The sequence below is a fragment of the Anopheles coustani genome, chromosome 3, assembly GCF_943734705.1.
Source record: "Anopheles coustani chromosome 3, idAnoCousDA_361_x.2, whole genome shotgun sequence".
NCBI lineage: Eukaryota > Metazoa > Arthropoda > Insecta > Diptera > Culicidae > Anopheles > Anopheles coustani.
The window spans coordinates 39,840,551-39,863,374 of NC_071288.1; the positions used below are offsets into that span (position 1 = coordinate 39,840,551).

The 22,824-nt window shown below is 40.7% G+C and overlaps 4 protein-coding genes across 4 annotated transcripts; all 4 read left to right on the plus strand.

Moving 5' to 3' along the window:
* Positions 1 to 2,605: 2,605 nt before the first annotated feature.
* On the plus strand, positions 2,606 to 4,003 carry LOC131260882 (uncharacterized). Its single transcript, XM_058262729.1, has 6 exons — positions 2,606 to 3,031; positions 3,111 to 3,239; positions 3,288 to 3,383; positions 3,463 to 3,591; positions 3,640 to 3,735; positions 3,815 to 4,003. The coding sequence occupies exons 1-6, from the start codon at positions 2,606 to 2,608 to the stop codon at positions 4,001 to 4,003; spliced, it is 1,065 nt and encodes a 354-aa protein (XP_058118712.1).
* Positions 4,004 to 6,618: 2,615 nt separating this feature from the next.
* On the plus strand, positions 6,619 to 11,902 carry LOC131260950 (probable serine/threonine-protein kinase kinX). Its single transcript, XM_058262816.1, has 12 exons — positions 6,619 to 7,044; positions 7,124 to 7,252; positions 7,301 to 7,396; positions 7,476 to 7,604; positions 7,653 to 7,748; positions 7,828 to 8,000; positions 10,537 to 10,930; positions 11,010 to 11,138; positions 11,187 to 11,282; positions 11,362 to 11,490; positions 11,539 to 11,634; positions 11,714 to 11,902. Exons 1-12 carry the CDS (start codon positions 6,619 to 6,621, stop codon positions 11,900 to 11,902), a joined length of 2,082 nt encoding a protein of 693 aa, XP_058118799.1.
* A 2,615-nt stretch (positions 11,903 to 14,517) lies between these two features.
* On the plus strand, positions 14,518 to 15,915 carry LOC131260970 (uncharacterized). Its single transcript, XM_058262838.1, has 6 exons — positions 14,518 to 14,943; positions 15,023 to 15,151; positions 15,200 to 15,295; positions 15,375 to 15,503; positions 15,552 to 15,647; positions 15,727 to 15,915. Exons 1-6 carry the CDS (start codon positions 14,518 to 14,520, stop codon positions 15,913 to 15,915), a joined length of 1,065 nt encoding a protein of 354 aa, XP_058118821.1.
* Positions 15,916 to 18,530: 2,615 nt separating this feature from the next.
* Positions 18,531 to 22,369, plus strand: LOC131260980 (probable serine/threonine-protein kinase kinX). The gene is made up of 13 exons (XM_058262850.1): positions 18,531 to 18,956; positions 19,036 to 19,164; positions 19,213 to 19,308; positions 19,388 to 19,516; positions 19,565 to 19,660; positions 19,740 to 19,868; positions 19,917 to 20,012; positions 20,092 to 20,187; positions 20,267 to 20,329; positions 20,409 to 20,537; positions 20,586 to 20,681; positions 20,761 to 20,901; positions 22,067 to 22,369. The coding sequence occupies exons 1-13, from the start codon at positions 18,531 to 18,533 to the stop codon at positions 22,367 to 22,369; spliced, it is 1,929 nt and encodes a 642-aa protein (XP_058118833.1).
* Positions 22,370 to 22,824: the final 455 nt, after the last annotated feature.

The window sequence follows — 22,824 nt, forward strand, 5'->3', positions numbered from 1 at the left end:
GAAGAAGAACAGGAAAACGAATTTGCGAACGTACAGAACAGGAATGAGGATGACGGCGTCCATATTACGGTTTTTGGACATTTAACATACTTTCTTTTTTTGTACCTAATTGTAGTTATATTTGTTGTTGTTTTGTTCAATTGTTTTATAAAAATCTAATCATTTTGTAATTTTACCATTCATAAACATATGTTGTTGTGTTGTTTAAAATTTGAATTAAATAAATATATAAATAGCTGCAAAAAAAAGTGTTTTTGTTACCAGTAAACAATATCATTATACTAAAGGAACTACGAAATAACAGGGAGTTTTTTTAGTTTATAATTTTTATTTCTTTTCGTCGAGGTTCTTGGCATGTTCGATCCTTTCCGATTCCTTTTTTTGTATCTTTGGTGTTGCTCGGAATTTATTATCTAAAACACAACATCAATGAATAAATTATTACACACGTTATAACTTAGTCTAGCTAAAAACGATACCGTCCTGGCCAACGGTCGAGGAGCAAAGAGGATGAGTGCTCATGGGAGCTTTCCGGGAAGCCGGCGCACACATCAACAAGATGACAATTGCGTGTCGTCTGTGAGTGGCAATTGGCGCTATACACACACAGGCTCCCAACACCTTTTAGAGTATGTTTTCAAAATGTCCGTGGACTTTACTGCATGGAATCGACAAGAGAAATCCATTTCACTTTCCATTCTGTAGCTATTGGATATTCCGTAGGTGTATAGCGGAGTTCGAAACCGGTTCAATCTAATCCTATCAATTTCACGGGTTTTCAATTTTCTGTTCTTCAAAACGTAGTAAACAACTGAAAATGTTTTTAAATTTTTCTGAAACCTTAGCTCACAGACACAACGCAATCAAACCCTCAAGCGGAAGGTAATTTTTAACCGCTAATGATTATGGTTTAGTACACCTGTTGACTATGATTTAATTCTCTCATTCTAACCTCCACTAGTAGGATGCAAACGAAAACAGATCGGTTCAAATCCAAAGGTTTTTCCTTACTTCTATAGCAGGGGTCGGTCAACTGGTTTTATCCAGCCCGTAAGAAAATTTAGACCTTCTTCTTGGCGTAACGACCTCTTGGTCATGCCTGCCTGTTAAGGGCTTACGAGACTTGTTTCCCTGTTGTACGTGGATAGTCAGTCCTCTCGTACAGGGGAGGGTCCGGTCTCGGATCGGATTCGAGAACCCACGCCTTCGAGGTGGTGAGCCCCGGCGCTCATGGGCCGATTTTCTAACCGGCGCTACCGCTCGGCTGTCGCGGACCCCCACATATTTTTTTAATCATCTGACTCTTTATAAATTGTTTGCCGAGCCCTGTTTAAAACAATCGTGTTCTATGCTAAACACGATTTCGGACAATAGGGGTTCATTTCGCTTCGATGGAGAAACATCTGTGTTCTTTTCACCAATTCTACCAATCTCTTGAAATACCGTCCATCGTTTCGGTACACTCAGCACAAATTCTGTTACGAACGGACGATATGTTTCGTTTATTTTTTAGGATTTCGCTTAACCGAATTATGGCAGAAATTAAATTTGAAAGAATAGAGGTCGAATATCCCCTTTAAAGTGCGGCGAGATCGCCAGGCGCAGAAAATCGCGACGGTAACATATTTTTTATACTTTACGATAGGGAACCTTCGGAAGAACTTGCGCGCTTAACTGAAATCAACTACGAGAAAGATCGTACATCCAACGCCTTTTAACCTGTCCAACCGCACGTCACGCTGCAGACCGGCTTCTCGTAAGAACCTTCCCTAACTTTGAGAAAATTCCAAAGGCTTCTCTCCGATGTCGGCACGTCACGGCTCGGACGGAACTTTGAGAAATTCAACAAGTTTCACACTAAAGCACCCCAATTCCTCGTCCAAAAGGAGTTAAGGATAACTCGCGGAACACCTCTCCGTTAGCGGCACGTCACGCTGCGGACCGGGTTCTCGGTTTGACCTAACTCGAGATTGAAGTATCATACGTCGATCGCACCGTTGTTGGCACGTCACAACACGGGCCGGACACGTTGATACCAAAATCGACGGACCTCCAAATCCGGCGGAAATTCTCGCGTGACAAACGACGACGCACTCGGTCGGGTCCACCTTCGCGCCCGCTCGGATAACCGCCTGGTTACAACTTCATTCAAATGTTTTCACTGCTTTTTCTGGATTCGATTCATATTGTTTTGTTGTTGATAGTTTTCAGTATGTGCCCAACGAAGTTTTCGTAAATTCTATTCTTGATTAATATCTGCTTACCGGCACCAGTTCACCAACTGGCCATGTCAACGCCAACAAATTCAACAGCCACAGGCCAAGAAAAAACAAATTTTGGTTAGTAAGATAAAACGAAAACATTACACGTAGTAAATATACACCTCAGATGGTTTACCATGTTGAACGCTGGTGCTAACTGGAACCTCAGTGTGCACTGAGACCTAAATAGAAATTGCGAAAATGTAAAATCAAACCGATTGCATCTAGTAGACTATGAAATGTAATTTGCGGCCTTCGAAACAGTCTATAAGTCAATCGCAGTATACGTATTTCATTATTTGAGCATTTGTAGCGATTAGATACAGATGCTAAAATCATACGGAATGAGATTCAAAGATTTCTTCTGTTGTTTCAGGTGTCAGAAGGAGCCTGAAGAGGACGAAAATAATCTTGTTGAGCTTGGGGAAGAAAATGGCATTGAGCTGGACGTAGAAAATGTGATTGAGCTGGAGAAAGAAAATGAACCTGAAGAGGACGAAGATAATGTTGATGAGCTCGGGGAAGAAAATTGCATTGAGTTGGACGTAGAAAATGTGATTGAGCTGGAGAAAGAAATTGAGCCTGAAGACGACGAGGATAATGTTGAAGAGCTCGGGGAAGAAAATGGCATCGAGTTAGACGTGGAAAATGTGATTGAGGTGGAGAAAGAAAATGTGCCTGAAGACGACGAGGATAATGTTGATGAGCTGGAGGAAGGAAATGACGCAAATGAATACAGTATTCGGCCAAGAAAGAAGGACGAAGTGTTGGTAAGTAAAGGAAGAAATAAAACCTTACGTATGGTAAAACTAAATATTAGATGCTAAAACATGTTTCTCTCATGTCCAGGGCTGGCAACCTTCACTCGACGATATTGAAGAAGAAAACGCAATCGAATGCATCTCGATCGAAGAGATCTTCGAAGAAGAACAGGAAAACCAAATTGTTGAATTAAAGAACAGGAATGACGATGAGGGCGTAAGTTCCTCGGTTTTTGGACATTTAACATACTTTCTTTTTTTAAAGGAGCCGAAAGAGGACGGGGATAATGTTGATGATCTGGAGGAAGAAAATGACGCAAATGAATACAGTATTCGGCCAAGAAAGAAGGACGAAGTGTTGGTAAGTACGAGAAGAAATAAAACCTTACGTATGGTAAAACTATATATTAGATGCTAAAGCATGTTTCTCTCATTTCCAGGACTGGCAACCTTCACTCGACGATATTGAAGAAGAAAACACAATCGAATGCATCTCGATCGAAGAGATCTTCGAAGAAGAACAGGAAAACCAAATTGTTGAATTAAAGAACAGGAATGACGATGAGGGCGTAAGTTCCTCGGTTTTTGGACATTTAACATACTTTCTTTTTTTAAAGGAGCCGAAAGAGGACGGGGATAATGTTGATGATCTGGAGGAAGAAAATGACGCAAATGAATACAGTATTCGGCCAAGAAAGAAGGACGAAGTGTTGGTAAGTACGAGAAGAAATAAAACCTTACGTATGGTAAAACTAAATATTAGATGCTAAAACATGTTTCTCTCATTTCCAGGGCTGGCAACCTTCACTCGACGATATTGAAGAAGAAAACGCAATCGAATGCATCTCGATCGAAGAGATCTTCGAAGAAGAACAGGAAAACCAAATTGTTGAATTACAGAACAGAACGATCGAAGAGATCTTCGAAGAAGAACAGGAAAACCAAATTGTTGAATTACAGAATCGAATGCATCTCGATTGAAGAGATTTTAGAAGAAGAACAGGAAAACGAATTTGCGAACGTACAGAACAGGAATGAGGATGACGGCGTCCATATTACGGTTTTTGGACATTTAACATACTTTCTTTTTTTGTACCTAATTGTAGTTATATTTGTTGTTGTTTTGTTCAATTGTTTTATAAAAATCTAATCATTTTGTAATTTTACCATTCATAAACATATGTTGTTGTGTTGTTTAAAATTTGAATTAAATAAATATATAAATAGCTGCAAAAAAAAGTGTTTTTGTTACCAGTAAACAATATCATTATACTAAAGGAACTACGAAATAACAGGGAGTTTTTTTAGTTTATAATTTTTATTTCTTTTCGTCGAGGTTCTTGGCATGTTCGATCCTTTCCGATTCCTTTTTTTGTATCTTTGGTGTTGCTCGGAATTTATTATCTAAAACACAACATCAATGAATAAATTATTACACACGTTATAACTTAGTCTAGCTAAAAACGATACCGTCCTGGCCAACGGTCGAGGAGCAAAGAGGATGAGTGCTCATGGGAGCTTTCCGGGAAGCCGGCGCACACATCAACAAGATGACAATTGCGTGTCGTCTGTGAGTGGCAATTGGCGCTATACACACACAGGCTCCCAACACCTTTTAGAGTATGTTTTCAAAATGTCCGTGGACTTTACTGCATGGAATCGACAAGAGAAATCCATTTCACTTTCCATTCTGTAGCTATTGGATATTCCGTAGGTGTATAGCGGAGTTCGAAACCGGTTCAATCTAATCCTATCAATTTCACGGGTTTTCAATTTTCTGTTCTTCAAAACGTAGTAAACAACTGAAAATGTTTTTAAATTTTTCTGAAACCTTAGCTCACAGACACAACGCAATCAAACCCTCAAGCGGAAGGTAATTTTTAACCGCTAATGATTATGGTTTAGTACACCTGTTGACTATGATTTAATTCTCTCATTCTAACCTCCACTAGTAGGATGCAAACGAAAACAGATCGGTTCAAATCCAAAGGTTTTTCCTTACTTCTATAGCAGGGGTCGGTCAACTGGTTTTATCCAGCCCGTAAGAAAATTTAGACCTTCTTCTTGGCGTAACGACCTCTTGGTCATGCCTGCCTGTTAAGGGCTTACGAGACTTGTTTCCCTGTTGTACGTGGATAGTCAGTCCTCTCGTACAGGGGAGGGTCCGGTCTCGGATCGGATTCGAGAACCCACGCCTTCGAGGTGGTGAGCCCCGGCGCTCATGGGCCGATTTTCTAACCGGCGCTACCGCTCGGCTGTCGCGGACCCCCACATATTTTTTTAATCATCTGACTCTTTATAAATTGTTTGCCGAGCCCTGTTTAAAACAATCGTGTTCTATGCTAAACACGATTTCGGACAATAGGGGTTCATTTCGCTTCGATGGAGAAACATCTGTGTTCTTTTCACCAATTCTACCAATCTCTTGAAATACCGTCCATCGTTTCGGTACACTCAGCACAAATTCTGTTACGAACGGACGATATGTTTCGTTTATTTTTTAGGATTTCGCTTAACCGAATTATGGCAGAAATTAAATTTGAAAGAATAGAGGTCGAATATCCCCTTTAAAGTGCGGCGAGATCGCCAGGCGCAGAAAATCGCGACGGTAACATATTTTTTATACTTTACGATAGGGAACCTTCGGAAGAACTTGCGCGCTTAACTGAAATCAACTACGAGAAAGATCGTACATCCAACGCCTTTTAACCTGTCCAACCGCACGTCACGCTGCAGACCGGCTTCTCGTAAGAACCTTCCCTAACTTTGAGAAAATTCCAAAGGCTTCTCTCCGATGTCGGCACGTCACGGCTCGGACGGAACTTTGAGAAATTCAACAAGTTTCACACTAAAGCACCCCAATTCCTCGTCCAAAAGGAGTTAAGGATAACTCGCGGAACACCTCTCCGTTAGCGGCACGTCACGCTGCGGACCGGGTTCTCGGTTTGACCTAACTCGAGATTGAAGTATCATACGTCGATCGCACCGTTGTTGGCACGTCACAACACGGGCCGGACACGTTGATACCAAAATCGACGGACCTCCAAATCCGGCGGAAATTCTCGCGTGACAAACGACGACGCACTCGGTCGGGTCCACCTTCGCGCCCGCTCGGATAACCGCCTGGTTACAACTTCATTCAAATGTTTTCACTGCTTTTTCTGGATTCGATTCATATTGTTTTGTTGTTGATAGTTTTCAGTATGTGCCCAACGAAGTTTTCGTAAATTCTATTCTTGATTAATATCTGCTTACCGGCACCAGTTCACCAACTGGCCATGTCAACGCCAACAAATTCAACAGCCACAGGCCAAGAAAAAACAAATTTTGGTTAGTAAGATAAAACGAAAACATTACACGTAGTAAATATACACCTCAGATGGTTTACCATGTTGAACGCTGGTGCTAACTGGAACCTCAGTGTGCACTGAGACCTAAATAGAAATTGCGAAAATGTAAAATCAAACCGATTGCATCTAGTAGACTATGAAATGTAATTTGCGGCCTTCGAAACAGTCTATAAGTCAATCGCAGTATACGTATTTCATTATTTGAGCATTTGTAGCGATTAGATACAGATGCTAAAATCATACGGAATGAGATTCAAAGATTTCTTCTGTTGTTTCAGGTGTCAGAAGGAGCCTGAAGAGGACGAAAATAATCTTGTTGAGCTTGGGGAAGAAAATGGCATTGAGCTGGACGTAGAAAATGTGATTGAGCTGGAGAAAGAAAATGAACCTGAAGAGGACGAAGATAATGTTGATGAGCTCGGGGAAGAAAATTGCATTGAGTTGGACGTAGAAAATGTGATTGAGCTGGAGAAAGAAATTGAGCCTGAAGACGACGAGGATAATGTTGAAGAGCTCGGGGAAGAAAATGGCATCGAGTTAGACGTGGAAAATGTGATTGAGGTGGAGAAAGAAAATGTGCCTGAAGACGACGAGGATAATGTTGATGAGCTGGAGGAAGGAAATGACGCAAATGAATACAGTATTCGGCCAAGAAAGAAGGACGAAGTGTTGGTAAGTAAAGGAAGAAATAAAACCTTACGTATGGTAAAACTAAATATTAGATGCTAAAACATGTTTCTCTCATGTCCAGGGCTGGCAACCTTCACTCGACGATATTGAAGAAGAAAACGCAATCGAATGCATCTCGATCGAAGAGATCTTCGAAGAAGAACAGGAAAACCAAATTGTTGAATTAAAGAACAGGAATGACGATGAGGGCGTAAGTTCCTCGGTTTTTGGACATTTAACATACTTTCTTTTTTTAAAGGAGCCGAAAGAGGACGGGGATAATGTTGATGATCTGGAGGAAGAAAATGACGCAAATGAATACAGTATTCGGCCAAGAAAGAAGGACGAAGTGTTGGTAAGTACGAGAAGAAATAAAACCTTACGTATGGTAAAACTATATATTAGATGCTAAAGCATGTTTCTCTCATTTCCAGGGCTGGCAACCTTCACTCGACGATATTGAAGAAGAAAACACAATCGAATGCATCTCGATCGAAGAGATCTTCGAAGAAGAACAGGAAAACCAAATTGTTGAGTTAAAGAACAGGAATGACGATGAGGGCGTAAGTTCCTCGGTTTTTGGACATTTAACATACTTTCTTTTTTTAAAGGAGCCGAAAGAGGACGGGGATAATGTTGATGATCTGGAGGAAGAAAATGACGCAAATGAATACAGTATTCGGCCAAGAAAGAAGGACGAAGTGTTGGTAAGTACGAGAAGAAATAAAACCTTACGTATGGTAAAACTATATATTAGATGCTAAAACATGTTTCTCTCATTTCCAGGGCTGGCAACCTTCACTCGACGATATTGAAGAAGAAAACGCAATCGAATGCATCTCGATTGAAGAGATTTTAGAAGAAGAACAGGAAAACGAATTTGCGAACGTACAGAACAGGAATGAGGATGACGGCGTCCATATTACGGTTTTTGGACATTTAACATACTTTCTTTTTTTGTACCTAATTGTAGTTATATTTGTTGTTGTTTTGTTCAATTGTTTTATAAAAATCTAATCATTTTGTAATTTTACCATTCATAAACATATGTTGTTGTGTTGTTTAAAATTTGAATTAAATAAATATATAAATAGCTGCAAAAAAAAGTGTTTTTGTTACCAGTAAACAATATCATTATACTAAAGGAACTACGAAATAACAGGGAGTTTTTTTAGTTTATAATTTTTATTTCTTTTCGTCGAGGTTCTTGGCATGTTCGATCCTTTCCGATTCCTTTTTTTGTATCTTTGGTGTTGCTCGGAATTTATTATCTAAAACACAACATCAATGAATAAATTATTACACACGTTATAACTTAGTCTAGCTAAAAACGATACCGTCCTGGCCAACGGTCGAGGAGCAAAGAGGATGAGTGCTCATGGGAGCTTTCCGGGAAGCCGGCGCACACATCAACAAGATGACAATTGCGTGTCGTCTGTGAGTGGCAATTGGCGCTATACACACACAGGCTCCCAACACCTTTTAGAGTATGTTTTCAAAATGTCCGTGGACTTTACTGCATGGAATCGACAAGAGAAATCCATTTCACTTTCCATTCTGTAGCTATTGGATATTCCGTAGGTGTATAGCGGAGTTCGAAACCGGTTCAATCTAATCCTATCAATTTCACGGGTTTTCAATTTTCTGTTCTTCAAAACGTAGTAAACAACTGAAAATGTTTTTAAATTTTTCTGAAACCTTAGCTCACAGACACAACGCAATCAAACCCTCAAGCGGAAGGTAATTTTTAACCGCTAATGATTATGGTTTAGTACACCTGTTGACTATGATTTAATTCTCTCATTCTAACCTCCACTAGTAGGATGCAAACGAAAACAGATCGGTTCAAATCCAAAGGTTTTTCCTTACTTCTATAGCAGGGGTCGGTCAACTGGTTTTATCCAGCCCGTAAGAAAATTTAGACCTTCTTCTTGGCGTAACGACCTCTTGGTCATGCCTGCCTGTTAAGGGCTTACGAGACTTGTTTCCCTGTTGTACGTGGATAGTCAGTCCTCTCGTACAGGGGAGGGTCCGGTCTCGGATCGGATTCGAGAACCCACGCCTTCGAGGTGGTGAGCCCCGGCGCTCATGGGCCGATTTTCTAACCGGCGCTACCGCTCGGCTGTCGCGGACCCCCACATATTTTTTTAATCATCTGACTCTTTATAAATTGTTTGCCGAGCCCTGTTTAAAACAATCGTGTTCTATGCTAAACACGATTTCGGACAATAGGGGTTCATTTCGCTTCGATGGAGAAACATCTGTGTTCTTTTCACCAATTCTACCAATCTCTTGAAATACCGTCCATCGTTTCGGTACACTCAGCACAAATTCTGTTACGAACGGACGATATGTTTCGTTTATTTTTTAGGATTTCGCTTAACCGAATTATGGCAGAAATTAAATTTGAAAGAATAGAGGTCGAATATCCCCTTTAAAGTGCGGCGAGATCGCCAGGCGCAGAAAATCGCGCCGGAAACATATTTTTTATACTTTACGATAGGGAACCTTCGGAAGAACTTGCGCGCTTAACTGAAATCAACTACGAGAAAGATCGTACATCCAACGCCTTTTAACCTGTCCAACCGCACGTCACGCTGCAGACCGGCTTCTCGTAAGAACCTTCCCTAACTTTGAGAAAATTCCAAAGGCTTCTCTCCGATGTCGGCACGTCACGGCTCGGACGGAACTTTGAGAAATTCAACAAGTTTCACACTAAAGCACCCCAATTCCTCGTCCAAAAGGAGTTAAGGATAACTCGCGGAACACCTCTCCGTTAGCGGCACGTCACGCTGCGGACCGGGTTCTCGGTTTGACCTAACTCGAGATTGAAGTATCATACGTCGATCGCACCGTTGTTGGCACGTCACAACACGGGCCGGACACGTTGATACCAAAATCGACGGACCTCCAAATCCGGCGGAAATTCTCGCGTGACAAACGACGACGCACTCGGTCGGGTCCACCTTCGCGCCCGCTCGGATAACCGCCTGGTTACAACTTCATTCAAATGTTTTCACTGCTTTTTCTGGATTCGATTCATATTGTTTTGTTGTTGATAGTTTTCAGTATGTGCCCAACGAAGTTTTCGTAAATTCTATTCTTGATTAATATCTGCTTACCGGCACCAGTTCACCAACTGGCCATGTCAACGCCAACAAATTCAACAGCCACAGGCCAAGAAAAAACAAATTTTGGTTAGTAAGATAAAACGAAAACATTACACGTAGTAAATATACACCTCAGATGGTTTACCATGTTGAACGCTGGTGCTAACTGGAACCTCAGTGTGCACTGAGACCTAAATAGAAATTGCGAAAATGTAAAATCAAACCGATTGCATCTAGTAGACTATGAAATGTAATTTGCGGCCTTCGAAACAGTCTATAAGTCAATCGCAGTATACGTATTTCATTATTTGAGCATTTGTAGCGATTAGATACAGATGCTAAAATCATACGGAATGAGATTCAAAGATTTCTTCTGTTGTTTCAGGTGTCAGAAGGAGCCTGAAGAGGACGAAAATAATCTTGTTGAGCTTGGGGAAGAAAATGGCGTTGAGCCGGACGTAGAAAATGTGATTGAGCTGGAGAAAGAAAATGAACCTGAAGAGGACGAAGATAATGTTGATGAGCTCGGGGAAGAAAATTGCATTGAGTTGGACGTAGAAAATGTGATTGAGCTGGAGAAAGAAATTGAGCCTGAAGACGACGAGGATAATGTTGAAGAGCTCGGGGAAGAAAATGGCATCGAGTTAGACGTGGAAAATGTGATTGAGGTGGAGAAAGAAAATGTGCCTGAAGACGACGAGGATAATGTTGATGAGCTGGAGGAAGGAAATGACGCAAATGAATACAGTATTCGGCCAAGAAAGAAGGACGAAGTGTTGGTAAGTAAAGGAAGAAATAAAACCTTACGTATGGTAAAACTAAATATTAGATGCTAAAACATGTTTCTCTCATGTCCAGGGCTGGCAACCTTCACTCGACGATATTGAAGAAGAAAACGCAATCGAATGCATCTCGATCGAAGAGATCTTCGAAGAAGAACAGGAAAACCAAATTGTTGAATTAAAGAACAGGAATGACGATGAGGGCGTAAGTTCCTCGGTTTTTGGACATTTAACATACTTTCTTTTTTTAAAGGAGCCGAAAGAGGACGGGGATAATGTTGATGATCTGGAGGAAGAAAATGACGCAAATGAATACAGTATTCGGCCAAGAAAGAAGGACGAAGTGTTGGTAAGTACGAGAAGAAATAAAACCTTACGTATGGTAAAACTATATATTAGATGCTAAAGCATGTTTCTCTCATTTCCAGGACTGGCAACCTTCACTCGACGATATTGAAGAAGAAAACACAATCGAATGCATCTCGATCGAAGAGATCTTCGAAGAAGAACAGGAAAACCAAATTGTTGAATTAAAGAACAGGAATGACGATGAGGGCGTAAGTTCCTCGGTTTTTGGACATTTAACATACTTTCTTTTTTTAAAGGAGCCGAAAGAGGACGGGGATAATGTTGATGATCTGGAGGAAGAAAATGACGCAAATGAATACAGTATTCGGCCAAGAAAGAAGGACGAAGTGTTGGTAAGTACGAGAAGAAATAAAACCTTACGTATGGTAAAACTAAATATTAGATGCTAAAACATGTTTCTCTCATTTCCAGGGCTGGCAACCTTCACTCGACGATATTGAAGAAGAAAACGCAATCGAATGCATCTCGATCGAAGAGATCTTCGAAGAAGAACAGGAAAACCAAATTGTTGAATTACAGAACAGAACGATCGAAGAGATCTTCGAAGAAGAACAGGAAAACCAAATTGTTGAATTACAGAATCGAATGCATCTCGATTGAAGAGATTTTAGAAGAAGAACAGGAAAACGAATTTGCGAACGTACAGAACAGGAATGAGGATGACGGCGTCCATATTACGGTTTTTGGACATTTAACATACTTTCTTTTTTTGTACCTAATTGTAGTTATATTTGTTGTTGTTTTGTTCAATTGTTTTATAAAAATCTAATCATTTTGTAATTTTACCATTCATAAACATATGTTGTTGTGTTGTTTAAAATTTGAATTAAATAAATATATAAATAGCTGCAAAAAAAAGTGTTTTTGTTACCAGTAAACAATATCATTATACTAAAGGAACTACGAAATAACAGGGAGTTTTTTTAGTTTATAATTTTTATTTCTTTTCGTCGAGGTTCTTGGCATGTTCGATCCTTTCCGATTCCTTTTTTTGTATCTTTGGTGTTGCTCGGAATTTATTATCTAAAACACAACATCAATGAATAAATTATTACACACGTTATAACTTAGTCTAGCTAAAAACGATACCGTCCTGGCCAACGGTCGAGGAGCAAAGAGGATGAGTGCTCATGGGAGCTTTCCGGGAAGCCGGCGCACACATCAACAAGATGACAATTGCGTGTCGTCTGTGAGTGGCAATTGGCGCTATACACACACAGGCTCCCAACACCTTTTAGAGTATGTTTTCAAAATGTCCGTGGACTTTACTGCATGGAATCGACAAGAGAAATCCATTTCACTTTCCATTCTGTAGCTATTGGATATTCCGTAGGTGTATAGCGGAGTTCGAAACCGGTTCAATCTAATCCTATCAATTTCACGGGTTTTCAATTTTCTGTTCTTCAAAACGTAGTAAACAACTGAAAATGTTTTTAAATTTTTCTGAAACCTTAGCTCACAGACACAACGCAATCAAACCCTCAAGCGGAAGGTAATTTTTAACCGCTAATGATTATGGTTTAGTACACCTGTTGACTATGATTTAATTCTCTCATTCTAACCTCCACTAGTAGGATGCAAACGAAAACAGATCGGTTCAAATCCAAAGGTTTTTCCTTACTTCTATAGCAGGGGTCGGTCAACTGGTTTTATCCAGCCCGTAAGAAAATTTAGACCTTCTTCTTGGCGTAACGACCTCTTGGTCATGCCTGCCTGTTAAGGGCTTACGAGACTTGTTTCCCTGTTGTACGTGGATAGTCAGTCCTCTCGTACAGGGGAGGGTCCGGTCTCGGATCGGATTCGAGAACCCACGCCTTCGAGGTGGTGAGCCCCGGCGCTCATGGGCCGATTTTCTAACCGGCGCTACCGCTCGGCTGTCGCGGACCCCCACATATTTTTTTAATCATCTGACTCTTTATAAATTGTTTGCCGAGCCCTGTTTAAAACAATCGTGTTCTATGCTAAACACGATTTCGGACAATAGGGGTTCATTTCGCTTCGATGGAGAAACATCTGTGTTCTTTTCACCAATTCTACCAATCTCTTGAAATACCGTCCATCGTTTCGGTACACTCAGCACAAATTCTGTTACGAACGGACGATATGTTTCGTTTATTTTTTAGGATTTCGCTTAACCGAATTATGGCAGAAATTAAATTTGAAAGAATAGAGGTCGAATATCCCCTTTAAAGTGCGGCGAGATCGCCAGGCGCAGAAAATCGCGCCGGAAACATATTTTTTATACTTTACGATAGGGAACCTTCGGAAGAACTTGCGCGCTTAACTGAAATCAACTACGAGAAAGATCGTACATCCAACGCCTTTTAACCTGTCCAACCGCACGTCACGCTGCAGACCGGCTTCTCGTAAGAACCTTCCCTAACTTTGAGAAAATTCCAAAGGCTTCTCTCCGATGTCGGCACGTCACGGCTCGGACGGAACTTTGAGAAATTCAACAAGTTTCACACTAAAGCACCCCAATTCCTCGTCCAAAAGGAGTTAAGGATAACTCGCGGAACACCTCTCCGTTAGCGGCACGTCACGCTGCGGACCGGGTTCTCGGTTTGACCTAACTCGAGATTGAAGTATCATACGTCGATCGCACCGTTGTTGGCACGTCACAACACGGGCCGGACACGTTGATACCAAAATCGACGGACCTCCAAATCCGGCGGAAATTCTCGCGTGACAAACGACGACGCACTCGGTCGGGTCCACCTTCGCGCCCGCTCGGATAACCGCCTGGTTACAACTTCATTCAAATGTTTTCACTGCTTTTTCTGGATTCGATTCATATTGTTTTGTTGTTGATAGTTTTCAGTATGTGCCCAACGAAGTTTTCGTAAATTCTATTCTTGATTAATATCTGCTTACCGGCACCAGTTCACCAACTGGCCATGTCAACGCCAACAAATTCAACAGCCACAGGCCAAGAAAAAACAAATTTTGGTTAGTAAGATAAAACGAAAACATTACACGTAGTAAATATACACCTCAGATGGTTTACCATGTTGAACGCTGGTGCTAACTGGAACCTCAGTGTGCACTGAGACCTAAATAGAAATTGCGAAAATGTAAAATCAAACCGATTGCATCTAGTAGACTATGAAATGTAATTTGCGGCCTTCGAAACAGTCTATAAGTCAATCGCAGTATACGTATTTCATTATTTGAGCATTTGTAGCGATTAGATACAGATGCTAAAATCATACGGAATGAGATTCAAAGATTTCTTCTGTTGTTTCAGGTGTCAGAAGGAGCCTGAAGAGGACGAAAATAATCTTGTTGAGCTTGGGGAAGAAAATGGCATTGAGCTGGACGTAGAAAATGTGATTGAGCTGGAGAAAGAAAATGAACCTGAAGAGGACGAAGATAATGTTGATGAGCTCGGGGAAGAAAATTGCATTGAGTTGGACGTAGAAAATGTGATTGAGCTGGAGAAAGAAATTGAGCCTGAAGACGACGAGGATAATGTTGAAGAGCTCGGGGAAGAAAATGGCATCGAGTTAGACGTGGAAAATGTGATTGAGGTGGAGAAAGAAAATGTGCCTGAAGACGACGAGGATAATGTTGATGAGCTGGAGGAAGGAAATGACGCAAATGAATACAGTATTCGGCCAAGAAAGAAGGACGAAGTGTTGGTAAGTAAAGGAAGAAATAAAACCTTACGTATGGTAAAACTATATATTAGATGCTAAAACATGTTTCTCTCATGTCCAGGGCTGGCAACCTTCACTCGACGATATTGAAGAAGAAAACGCAATCGAATGCATCTCGATCGAAGAGATCTTCGAAGAAGAACAGGAAAACCAAATTGTTGAATTAAAGAACAGGAATGACGATGAGGGCGTAAGTTCCTCGGTTTTTGGACATTTAACATACTTTCTTTTTTTAAAGGAGCCGAAAGAGGACGGGGATAATGTTGATGATCTGGAGGAAGAAAATGACGCAAATGAATACAGTATTCGGCCAAGAAAGAAGGACGAAGTGTTGGTAAGTACGAGAAGAAATAAAACCTTACGTATGGTAAAACTATATATTAGATGCTAAAGCATGTTTCTCTCATTTCCAGGACTGGCAACCTTCACTCGACGATATTGAAGAAGAAAACACAATCGAATGCATCTCGATCGAAGAGATCTTCGAAGAAGAACAGGAAAACCAAATTGTTGAATTAAAGAACAGGAATGACGATGAGGGCGTAAGTTCCTCGGTTTTTGGACATTTAACATACTTTCTTTTTTTAAAGGAGCCGAAAGAGGACGGGGATAATGTTGATGATCTGGAGGAAGAAAATGACGCAAATGAATACAGTATTCGGCCAAGAAAGAAGGACGAAGTGTTGGTAAGTACGAGAAGAAATAAAACCTTACGTATGGTAAAACTAAATATTAGATGCTAAAACATGTTTCTCTCATTTCCAGGGCTGGCAACCTTCACTCGACGATATTGAAGAAGAAAACGCAATCGAATGCATCTCGATCGAAGAGATCTTCGAAGAAGAACAGGAAAACCAAATTGTTGAATTACAGAACAGAACGATCGAAGAGATCTTCGAAGAAGAACAGGAAAACCAAATTGTTGAATTACAGAATCGAATGCATCTCGATTGAAGAGATTTTAGAAGAAGAACAGGAAAACGAATTTGCGAACGTACAGAACAGGAATGAGGATGACGGCGTCCATATTACGGTTTTTGGACATTTAACATACTTTCTTTTTTTGTACCTAATTGTAGTTATATTTGTTGTTGTTTTGTTCAATTGTTTTATAAAAATCTAATCATTTTGTAATTTTACCATTCATAAACATATGTTGTTGTGTTGTTTAAAATTTGAATTAAATAAATATATAAATAGCTGCAAAAAAAAGTGTTTTTGTTACCAGTAAACAATATCATTATACTAAAGGAACTACGAAATAACAGGGAGTTTTTTTAGTTTATAATTTTTATTTCTTTTCGTCGAGGTTCTTGGCATGTTCGATCCTTTCCGATTCCTTTTTTTGTATCTTTGGTGTTGCTCGGAATTTATTATCTAAAACACAACATCAATGAATAAATTATTACACACGTTATAACTTAGTCTAGCTAAAAACGATACCGTCCTGGCCAACGGTCGAGGAGCAAAGAGGATGAGTGCTCATGGGAGCTTTCCGGGAAGCCGGCGCACACATCAACAAGATGACAATTGCGTGTCGTCTGTGAGTGGCAATTGGCGCTATACACACACAGGCTCCCAACACCTTTTAGAGTATGTTTTCAAAATGTCCGTGGACTTTACTGCATGGAATCGACAAGAGAAATCCATTTCACTTTCCATTCTGTAGCTATTGGATATTCCGTAGGTGTATAGCGGAGTTCGAAACCGGTTCAATCTAATCCTATCAATTTCACGGGTTTTCAATTTTCTGTTCTTCAAAACGTAGTAAACAACTGAAAATGTTTTTAAATTTTTCTGAAACCTTAGCTCACAGACACAACGCAATCAAACCCTCAAGCGGAAGGTAATTTTTAACCGCTAATGATTATGGTTTAGTACACCTGTTGACTATGATTTAATTCTCTCATTCTAACCTCCACTAGTAGGATGCAAACGAAAACAGATCGGTTCAAATCCAAAGGTTTTTCCTTACTTCTATAGCAGGGGTCGGTCAACTGGTTTTATCCAGCCCGTAAGAAAATTTAGACCTTCTTCTTGGCGTAACGACCTCTTGGTCATGCCTGCCTGTTAAGGGCTTACGAGACTTGTTTCCCTGTTGTACGTGGATAGTCAGTCCTCTCGTACAGGGGAGGGTCCGGTCTCGGATCGGATTCGAGAACCCACGCCTTCGAGGTGGTGAGCCCCGGCGCTCATGGGCCGATTTTCTAACCGGCGCTACCGCTCGGCTGTCGCGGACCCCCACATATTTTTTTAATCATCTGACTCTTTATAAATTGTTTGCCGAGCCCTGTTTAAAACAATCGTGTTCTATGCTAAACACGATTTCGGACAATAGGGGTTCATTTCGCTTCGATGGAGAAACATCTGTGTTCTTTTCACCAATTCTACCAATCTCTTGAAATACCGTCCATCGTTTCGGTACACTCAGCACAAATTCTGTTACGAACGGACGATATGTTTCGTTTATTTTTTAGGATTTCGCTTAACCGAATTATGGCAGAAATTAAATTTGAAAGAATAGAGGTCGAATATCCCCTTTAAAGTGCGGCGAGATCGCCAGGCGCAGAAAATCGCGCCGGAAACATATTTTTTATACTTTACGATAGGGAACCTTCGGAAGAACTTGCGCGCTTAACTGAAATCAACTACGAGAAAGATCGTACATCCAACGCCTTTTAACCTGTCCAACCGCACGTCACGCTGCAGACCGGCTTCTCGTAAGAACCTTCCCTAACTTTGAGAAAATTCCAAAGGCTTCTCTCCGATGTCGGCACGTCACGGCTCGGACGGAACTTTGAGAAATTCAACAAGTTTCACACTAAAGCACCCCAATTCCTCGTCCAAAAGGAGTTAAGGATAACTCGCGGAACACCTCTCCGTTAGCGGCACGTCACGCTGCGGACCGGGTTCTCGGTTTGACCTAACTCGAGATTGAAGTATCATACGTCGATCGCACCGTTGTTGGCACGTCACAACACGGGCCGGACACGTTGATACCAAAATCGACGGACCTCCAAATCCGGCGGAAATTCTCGCGTGACAAACGACGACGCACTCGGTCGGGTCCACCTTCGCGCCCGCTCGGATAACCGCCTGGTTACAACTTCATTCAAATGTTTTCACTGCTTTTTCTGGATTCGATTCATATTGTTTTGTTGTTGATAGTTTTCAGTATGTGCCCAACGAAGTTTTCGTAAATTCTATTCTTGATTAATATCTGCTTACCGGCACCAGTTCACCAACTGGCCATGTCAACGCCAACAAATTCAACAGCCACAGGCCAAGAAAAAACAAATTTTGGTTAGTAAGATAAAACGAAAACATTACACGTAGTAAATATACACCTCAGATGGTTTACCATGTTGAACGCTGGTGCTAACTGGAACCTCAGTGTGCACTGAGACCTAAATAGAAATTGCGAAAATGTAAAATCAAACCGATTGCATCTAGTAGACTATGAAATGTAATTTGCGGCCTTCGAAACAGTCTATAAGTCAATCGCAGTATACGTATTTCATTATTTGAGCATTTGTAGCGATTAGATACAGATGCTAAAATCATACGGAATGAGATTCAAAGATTTCTTCTGTTGTTTCAGGTGTCAGAAGGAGCCTGAAGAGGACGAAAATAATCTTGTTGAGCTTGGGGAAGAAAATGGCATTGAGCTGGACGTAGAAAATGTGATTGAGCTGGAGAAAGAAAATGAACCTGAAGAGGACGAAGATAATGTTGATGAGCTCGGGGAAGAAAATTGCATTGAGTTGGACGTAGAAAATGTGATTGAGCTGGAGAAAGAAATTGAGCCTGAAGACGACGAGGATAATGTTGAAGAGCTCGGGGAAGAAAATGGCATCGAGTTAGACGTGGAAAATGTGATTGAGGTGGAGAAAGAAAATGTGCCTGAAGACGACGAGGATAATGTTGATGAGCTGGAGGAAGGAAATGACGCAAATGAATACAGTATTCGGCCAAGAAAGAAGGACGAAGTGTTGGTAAGTAAAGGAAGAAATAAAACCTTACGTATGGTAAAACTAAATATTAGATGCTAAAACATGTTTCTCTCATGTCCAGGGCTGGCAACCTTCACTCGACGATATTGAAGAAGAAAACGCAATCGAATGCATCTCGATCGAAGAGATCTTCGAAGAAGAACAGGAAAACCAAATTGTTGAATTAAAGAACAGGAATGACGATGAGGGCGTAAGTTCCTCGGTTTTTGGACATTTAACATACTTTCTTTTTTTAAAGGAGCCGAAAGAGGACGGGGATAATGTTGATGATCTGGAGGGAGAAAATGACGCAAATGAATACAGTATTCGGCCAAGAAAGAAGGACGAAGTGTTGGTAAGTACGAGAAGAAATAAAACCTTACGTATGGTAAAACTATATATTAGATGCTAAAACATGTTTCTCTCATTTCCAGGGCTGGCAACCTTCACTCGACGATATTGAAGAAGAAAACGCAATCGAATGCATCTCGATCGAAGAGATCTTCGAAGAAGAACAGGAAAACCAAATTGTTGAATTAAAGAACAGAAATGACGATGGGGACGTAAATTCCTCGGTTTTTGGACATTTAACATACTTTCTTTTTTTAAAGGAGTCGAAAGAGGACGAGGATAATATTGATGAGCTGGAGGAAGAAAATGACGCTAATGAATACAGTATTCGGTCAAGAAAGAAGGACGAAGTGTTGGTAAGTACGAGAAGAAATAAAACCTTACGTATGGTAAAACTATATATTAGATGCTAAAGCATGTTTCTCTCATTTCCAGGGCTGGCAACCTTCACTCGACGATATTGAAGAAGAAAACGCAATCGAATGCATCTCGATCGAAGAGATCTTCGAAGAAGAACAGGAAAACCAAATTGTTGAATTAAAGAACAGGAATGACGATGAGGGCGTAAGTTCCTCGGTTTTTGGACATTTAACATACTTTCTTTTTTTAAAGGAGCCGAAAGAGGACGGGGATAATGTTGATGATCTGGAGGAAGAAAATGACGCAAATGAATACAGTATTCGGCCAAGAAAGAAGGACGAAGTGTTGGTAAGTACGAGAAGAAATAAAACCTTACGTATGGTAAAACTATATATTAGATGCTAAAGCATGTTTCTCTCATTTCCAGGGCTGGCAACCTTCACTCGACGATATTGAAGAAGAAAACGCAATCGAATGCATCTCGATCGAAGAGATCTTCGAAGAAGAACAGGAAAACCAAATTGTTGAATTACAGAACAGGAATGACGATGGGGGCATAAATTCCTCGGTTTTTGGACATTTAACATATTTTCTTTGATAAGCTGGAGGAAGAAAATGACGCTAATGAATACAGTATTCGGTCAAGAAAGAAGGACGAAGTGTTGGTAAGTACGAGAAGAAATAAAACCTTACGTATGGTAAAACTATATATTAGATGCTAAAGCATGTTTCTCTCATTTCCAGGGCTGGCAACCTTCACTCGACGATATTGAAGAAGAAAACGCAATCGAATGCATCTCGATCGAAGAGATCTTCGAAGAAGAACAGGAAAACCAAATTGTTGAATTAAAGAACAGGAATGACGATGAGGGCGTAAGTTCCTCGGTTTTTGGACATTTAACATACTTTCTTTTTTTAAAGGAGCCGAAAGAGGACGGGGATAATGTTGATGATCTGGAGGAAGAAAATGACGCAAATGAATACAGTATTCGGCCAAGAAAGAAGGACGAAGTGTTGGTAAGTACGAGAAGAAATAAAACCTTACGTATGGTAAAACTATATATTAGATGCTAAAGCATGTTTCTCTCATTTCCAGGGCTGGCAACCTTCACTCGACGATATTGAAGAAGAAAACGCAATCGAATGCATCTCGATCGAAGAGATCTTCGAAGAAGAACAGGAAAACCAAATTGTTGAATTACAGAACAGGAATGATGATGGGGGCATAAATTCCTCGGTTTTTGGACATTTAACATATTTTCTTTGATAAGCTGGAGGAAGAAAATGACGCAAATGAATACAGTATTCGGTCAAGAAAAAAGGAAGAAGTGTTGGTAAGTACGAGAAGAAATAAAACCTTACGTATGGTAAAACTAAATATTAGATGTTAAAACATGTTTCTCTCATTTCCAGGGCTGGCAACCTTCTCTCGACAATATTGAAGAAGAAAACGCAATCGAATGCATCTCGATTGAAGAGATTTTAGAAGAAGAACAGGAAAACGAATTTGCGAACGTACAGAACAGGAATGAGGATGACGGCGTCCATATTACGGTTTTTGGACATTTAACATACTTTCTTTTTTTGTACCTAATTGTAGTTATATTTGTTGTTGTTTTGTTCAATTGTTTTATAAAAATCTAATCATTTTGTAATTTTACCATTCATAAACATATGTTGTTGTGTTGTTTAAAATTTGAATTAAATAAATATATAAATAGCTGCAAAAAAAAGTGTTTTTGTTACCAGTAAACAATATCATTATACTAAAGGAACTACGAAATAACAGGGAGTTATTTTAGTTTATAATTTTTATTTCTTTTCGTCGAGGTTCTTGGCATGTTCGATCCTATCCGATTCCTTTTTTTGTATCTTTGGTGTTGCTCGGAATTTATTATCTAAAACACAACATCAATGAATAAATTATTACACACGTTATAACTTAGTCTAGCTAAAAACGATACCGTCCTGGCCAACGGTCGAGGAGCAAAGAGGATGAGTGCTCATGGGAGCTTTCCGGGAAGCCGGCGCACACATCAACAAGATGACAATTGCGTGTCGTCTGTGAGTGGCAATTGGCGCTATACACACACAGGCTCCCAACACCTTTTAGAGTATGTTTTCAAAATGTCCGTGGACTTTACTGCATGGAATCGACAAGAGAAATCCATTTCACTTTCCATTCTGTAGCTATTGGATATTCCGTAGGTGTATAGCGGAGTTCGAAACCGGTTCAATCTAATCCTGCCTACACCCGATCCACGCGTGCCGGGGTTTCTTTCGCCGCTTTCGCGACACACTGCTCCTGATGTGTGTAGAGAGGTGCGTCCTGCCAGCAGATGCTTGATGTGCTGATGTTCCTATAAGTCAGTTACACGGCCAATATCGTCGCCCTGCTGAAGAGCCCCTCAACGTGGATCCAATCGTTGGACGATCTGTTCGCGTCACGGCTCAAGTTTGACACGCACGATACCGTGTTCAACCGGCACTACATCACGCACGCCACGGAGCGGACTGGTAGAGCGCTGTACGAGCAGAAAATCCGCATACCGGGCGGACGGGACACCTTCATCCCGCTCGAGAAGGGTGACGCCTCGATGAAGATGGCATTCAGTATCGGGAGAACCCAAAGCTGTACACCAAAAGCCCACATGCTCCGATGGTGGTCCACTGGCGAGTTCGTGCTGCTCGGCAGAAACAATTGAGGGTATTACAATTGGGAGGGCGGAAACGACCAACTTCTCGACGCTGGCCCATACAAAAGGTAAACAACACTTTGAAAAAAGCGATAAAATGGCTGGCCGTCTCGACGTTCCAAAACGACGCCACCTACGTGTCGAGACGATGCGCGGATACGAAACGACGCGCGTCGTTATCGTCAAACTAAGCATTTACTCTCACTTATTTAAAAAAGGTAAAGGTGAATAGTAAAAATGATTTAAATAATATGTGAAATAAGCCTTTTTAATGTGGACCAAAACAAATACACAGGTGAGCCAACATAGAAACAAAGTGGACCAAAATAGCGACAAAAAGTGTGTTCAGGAATTGATAATTTTTCAGTGAAAACATAAAATAAACTCAAAAATATGCATTTTATTGCATGCATAGACAGCTTCTTCACATTACCATACCAAGTTTATCGCTGTATGATTGGTAC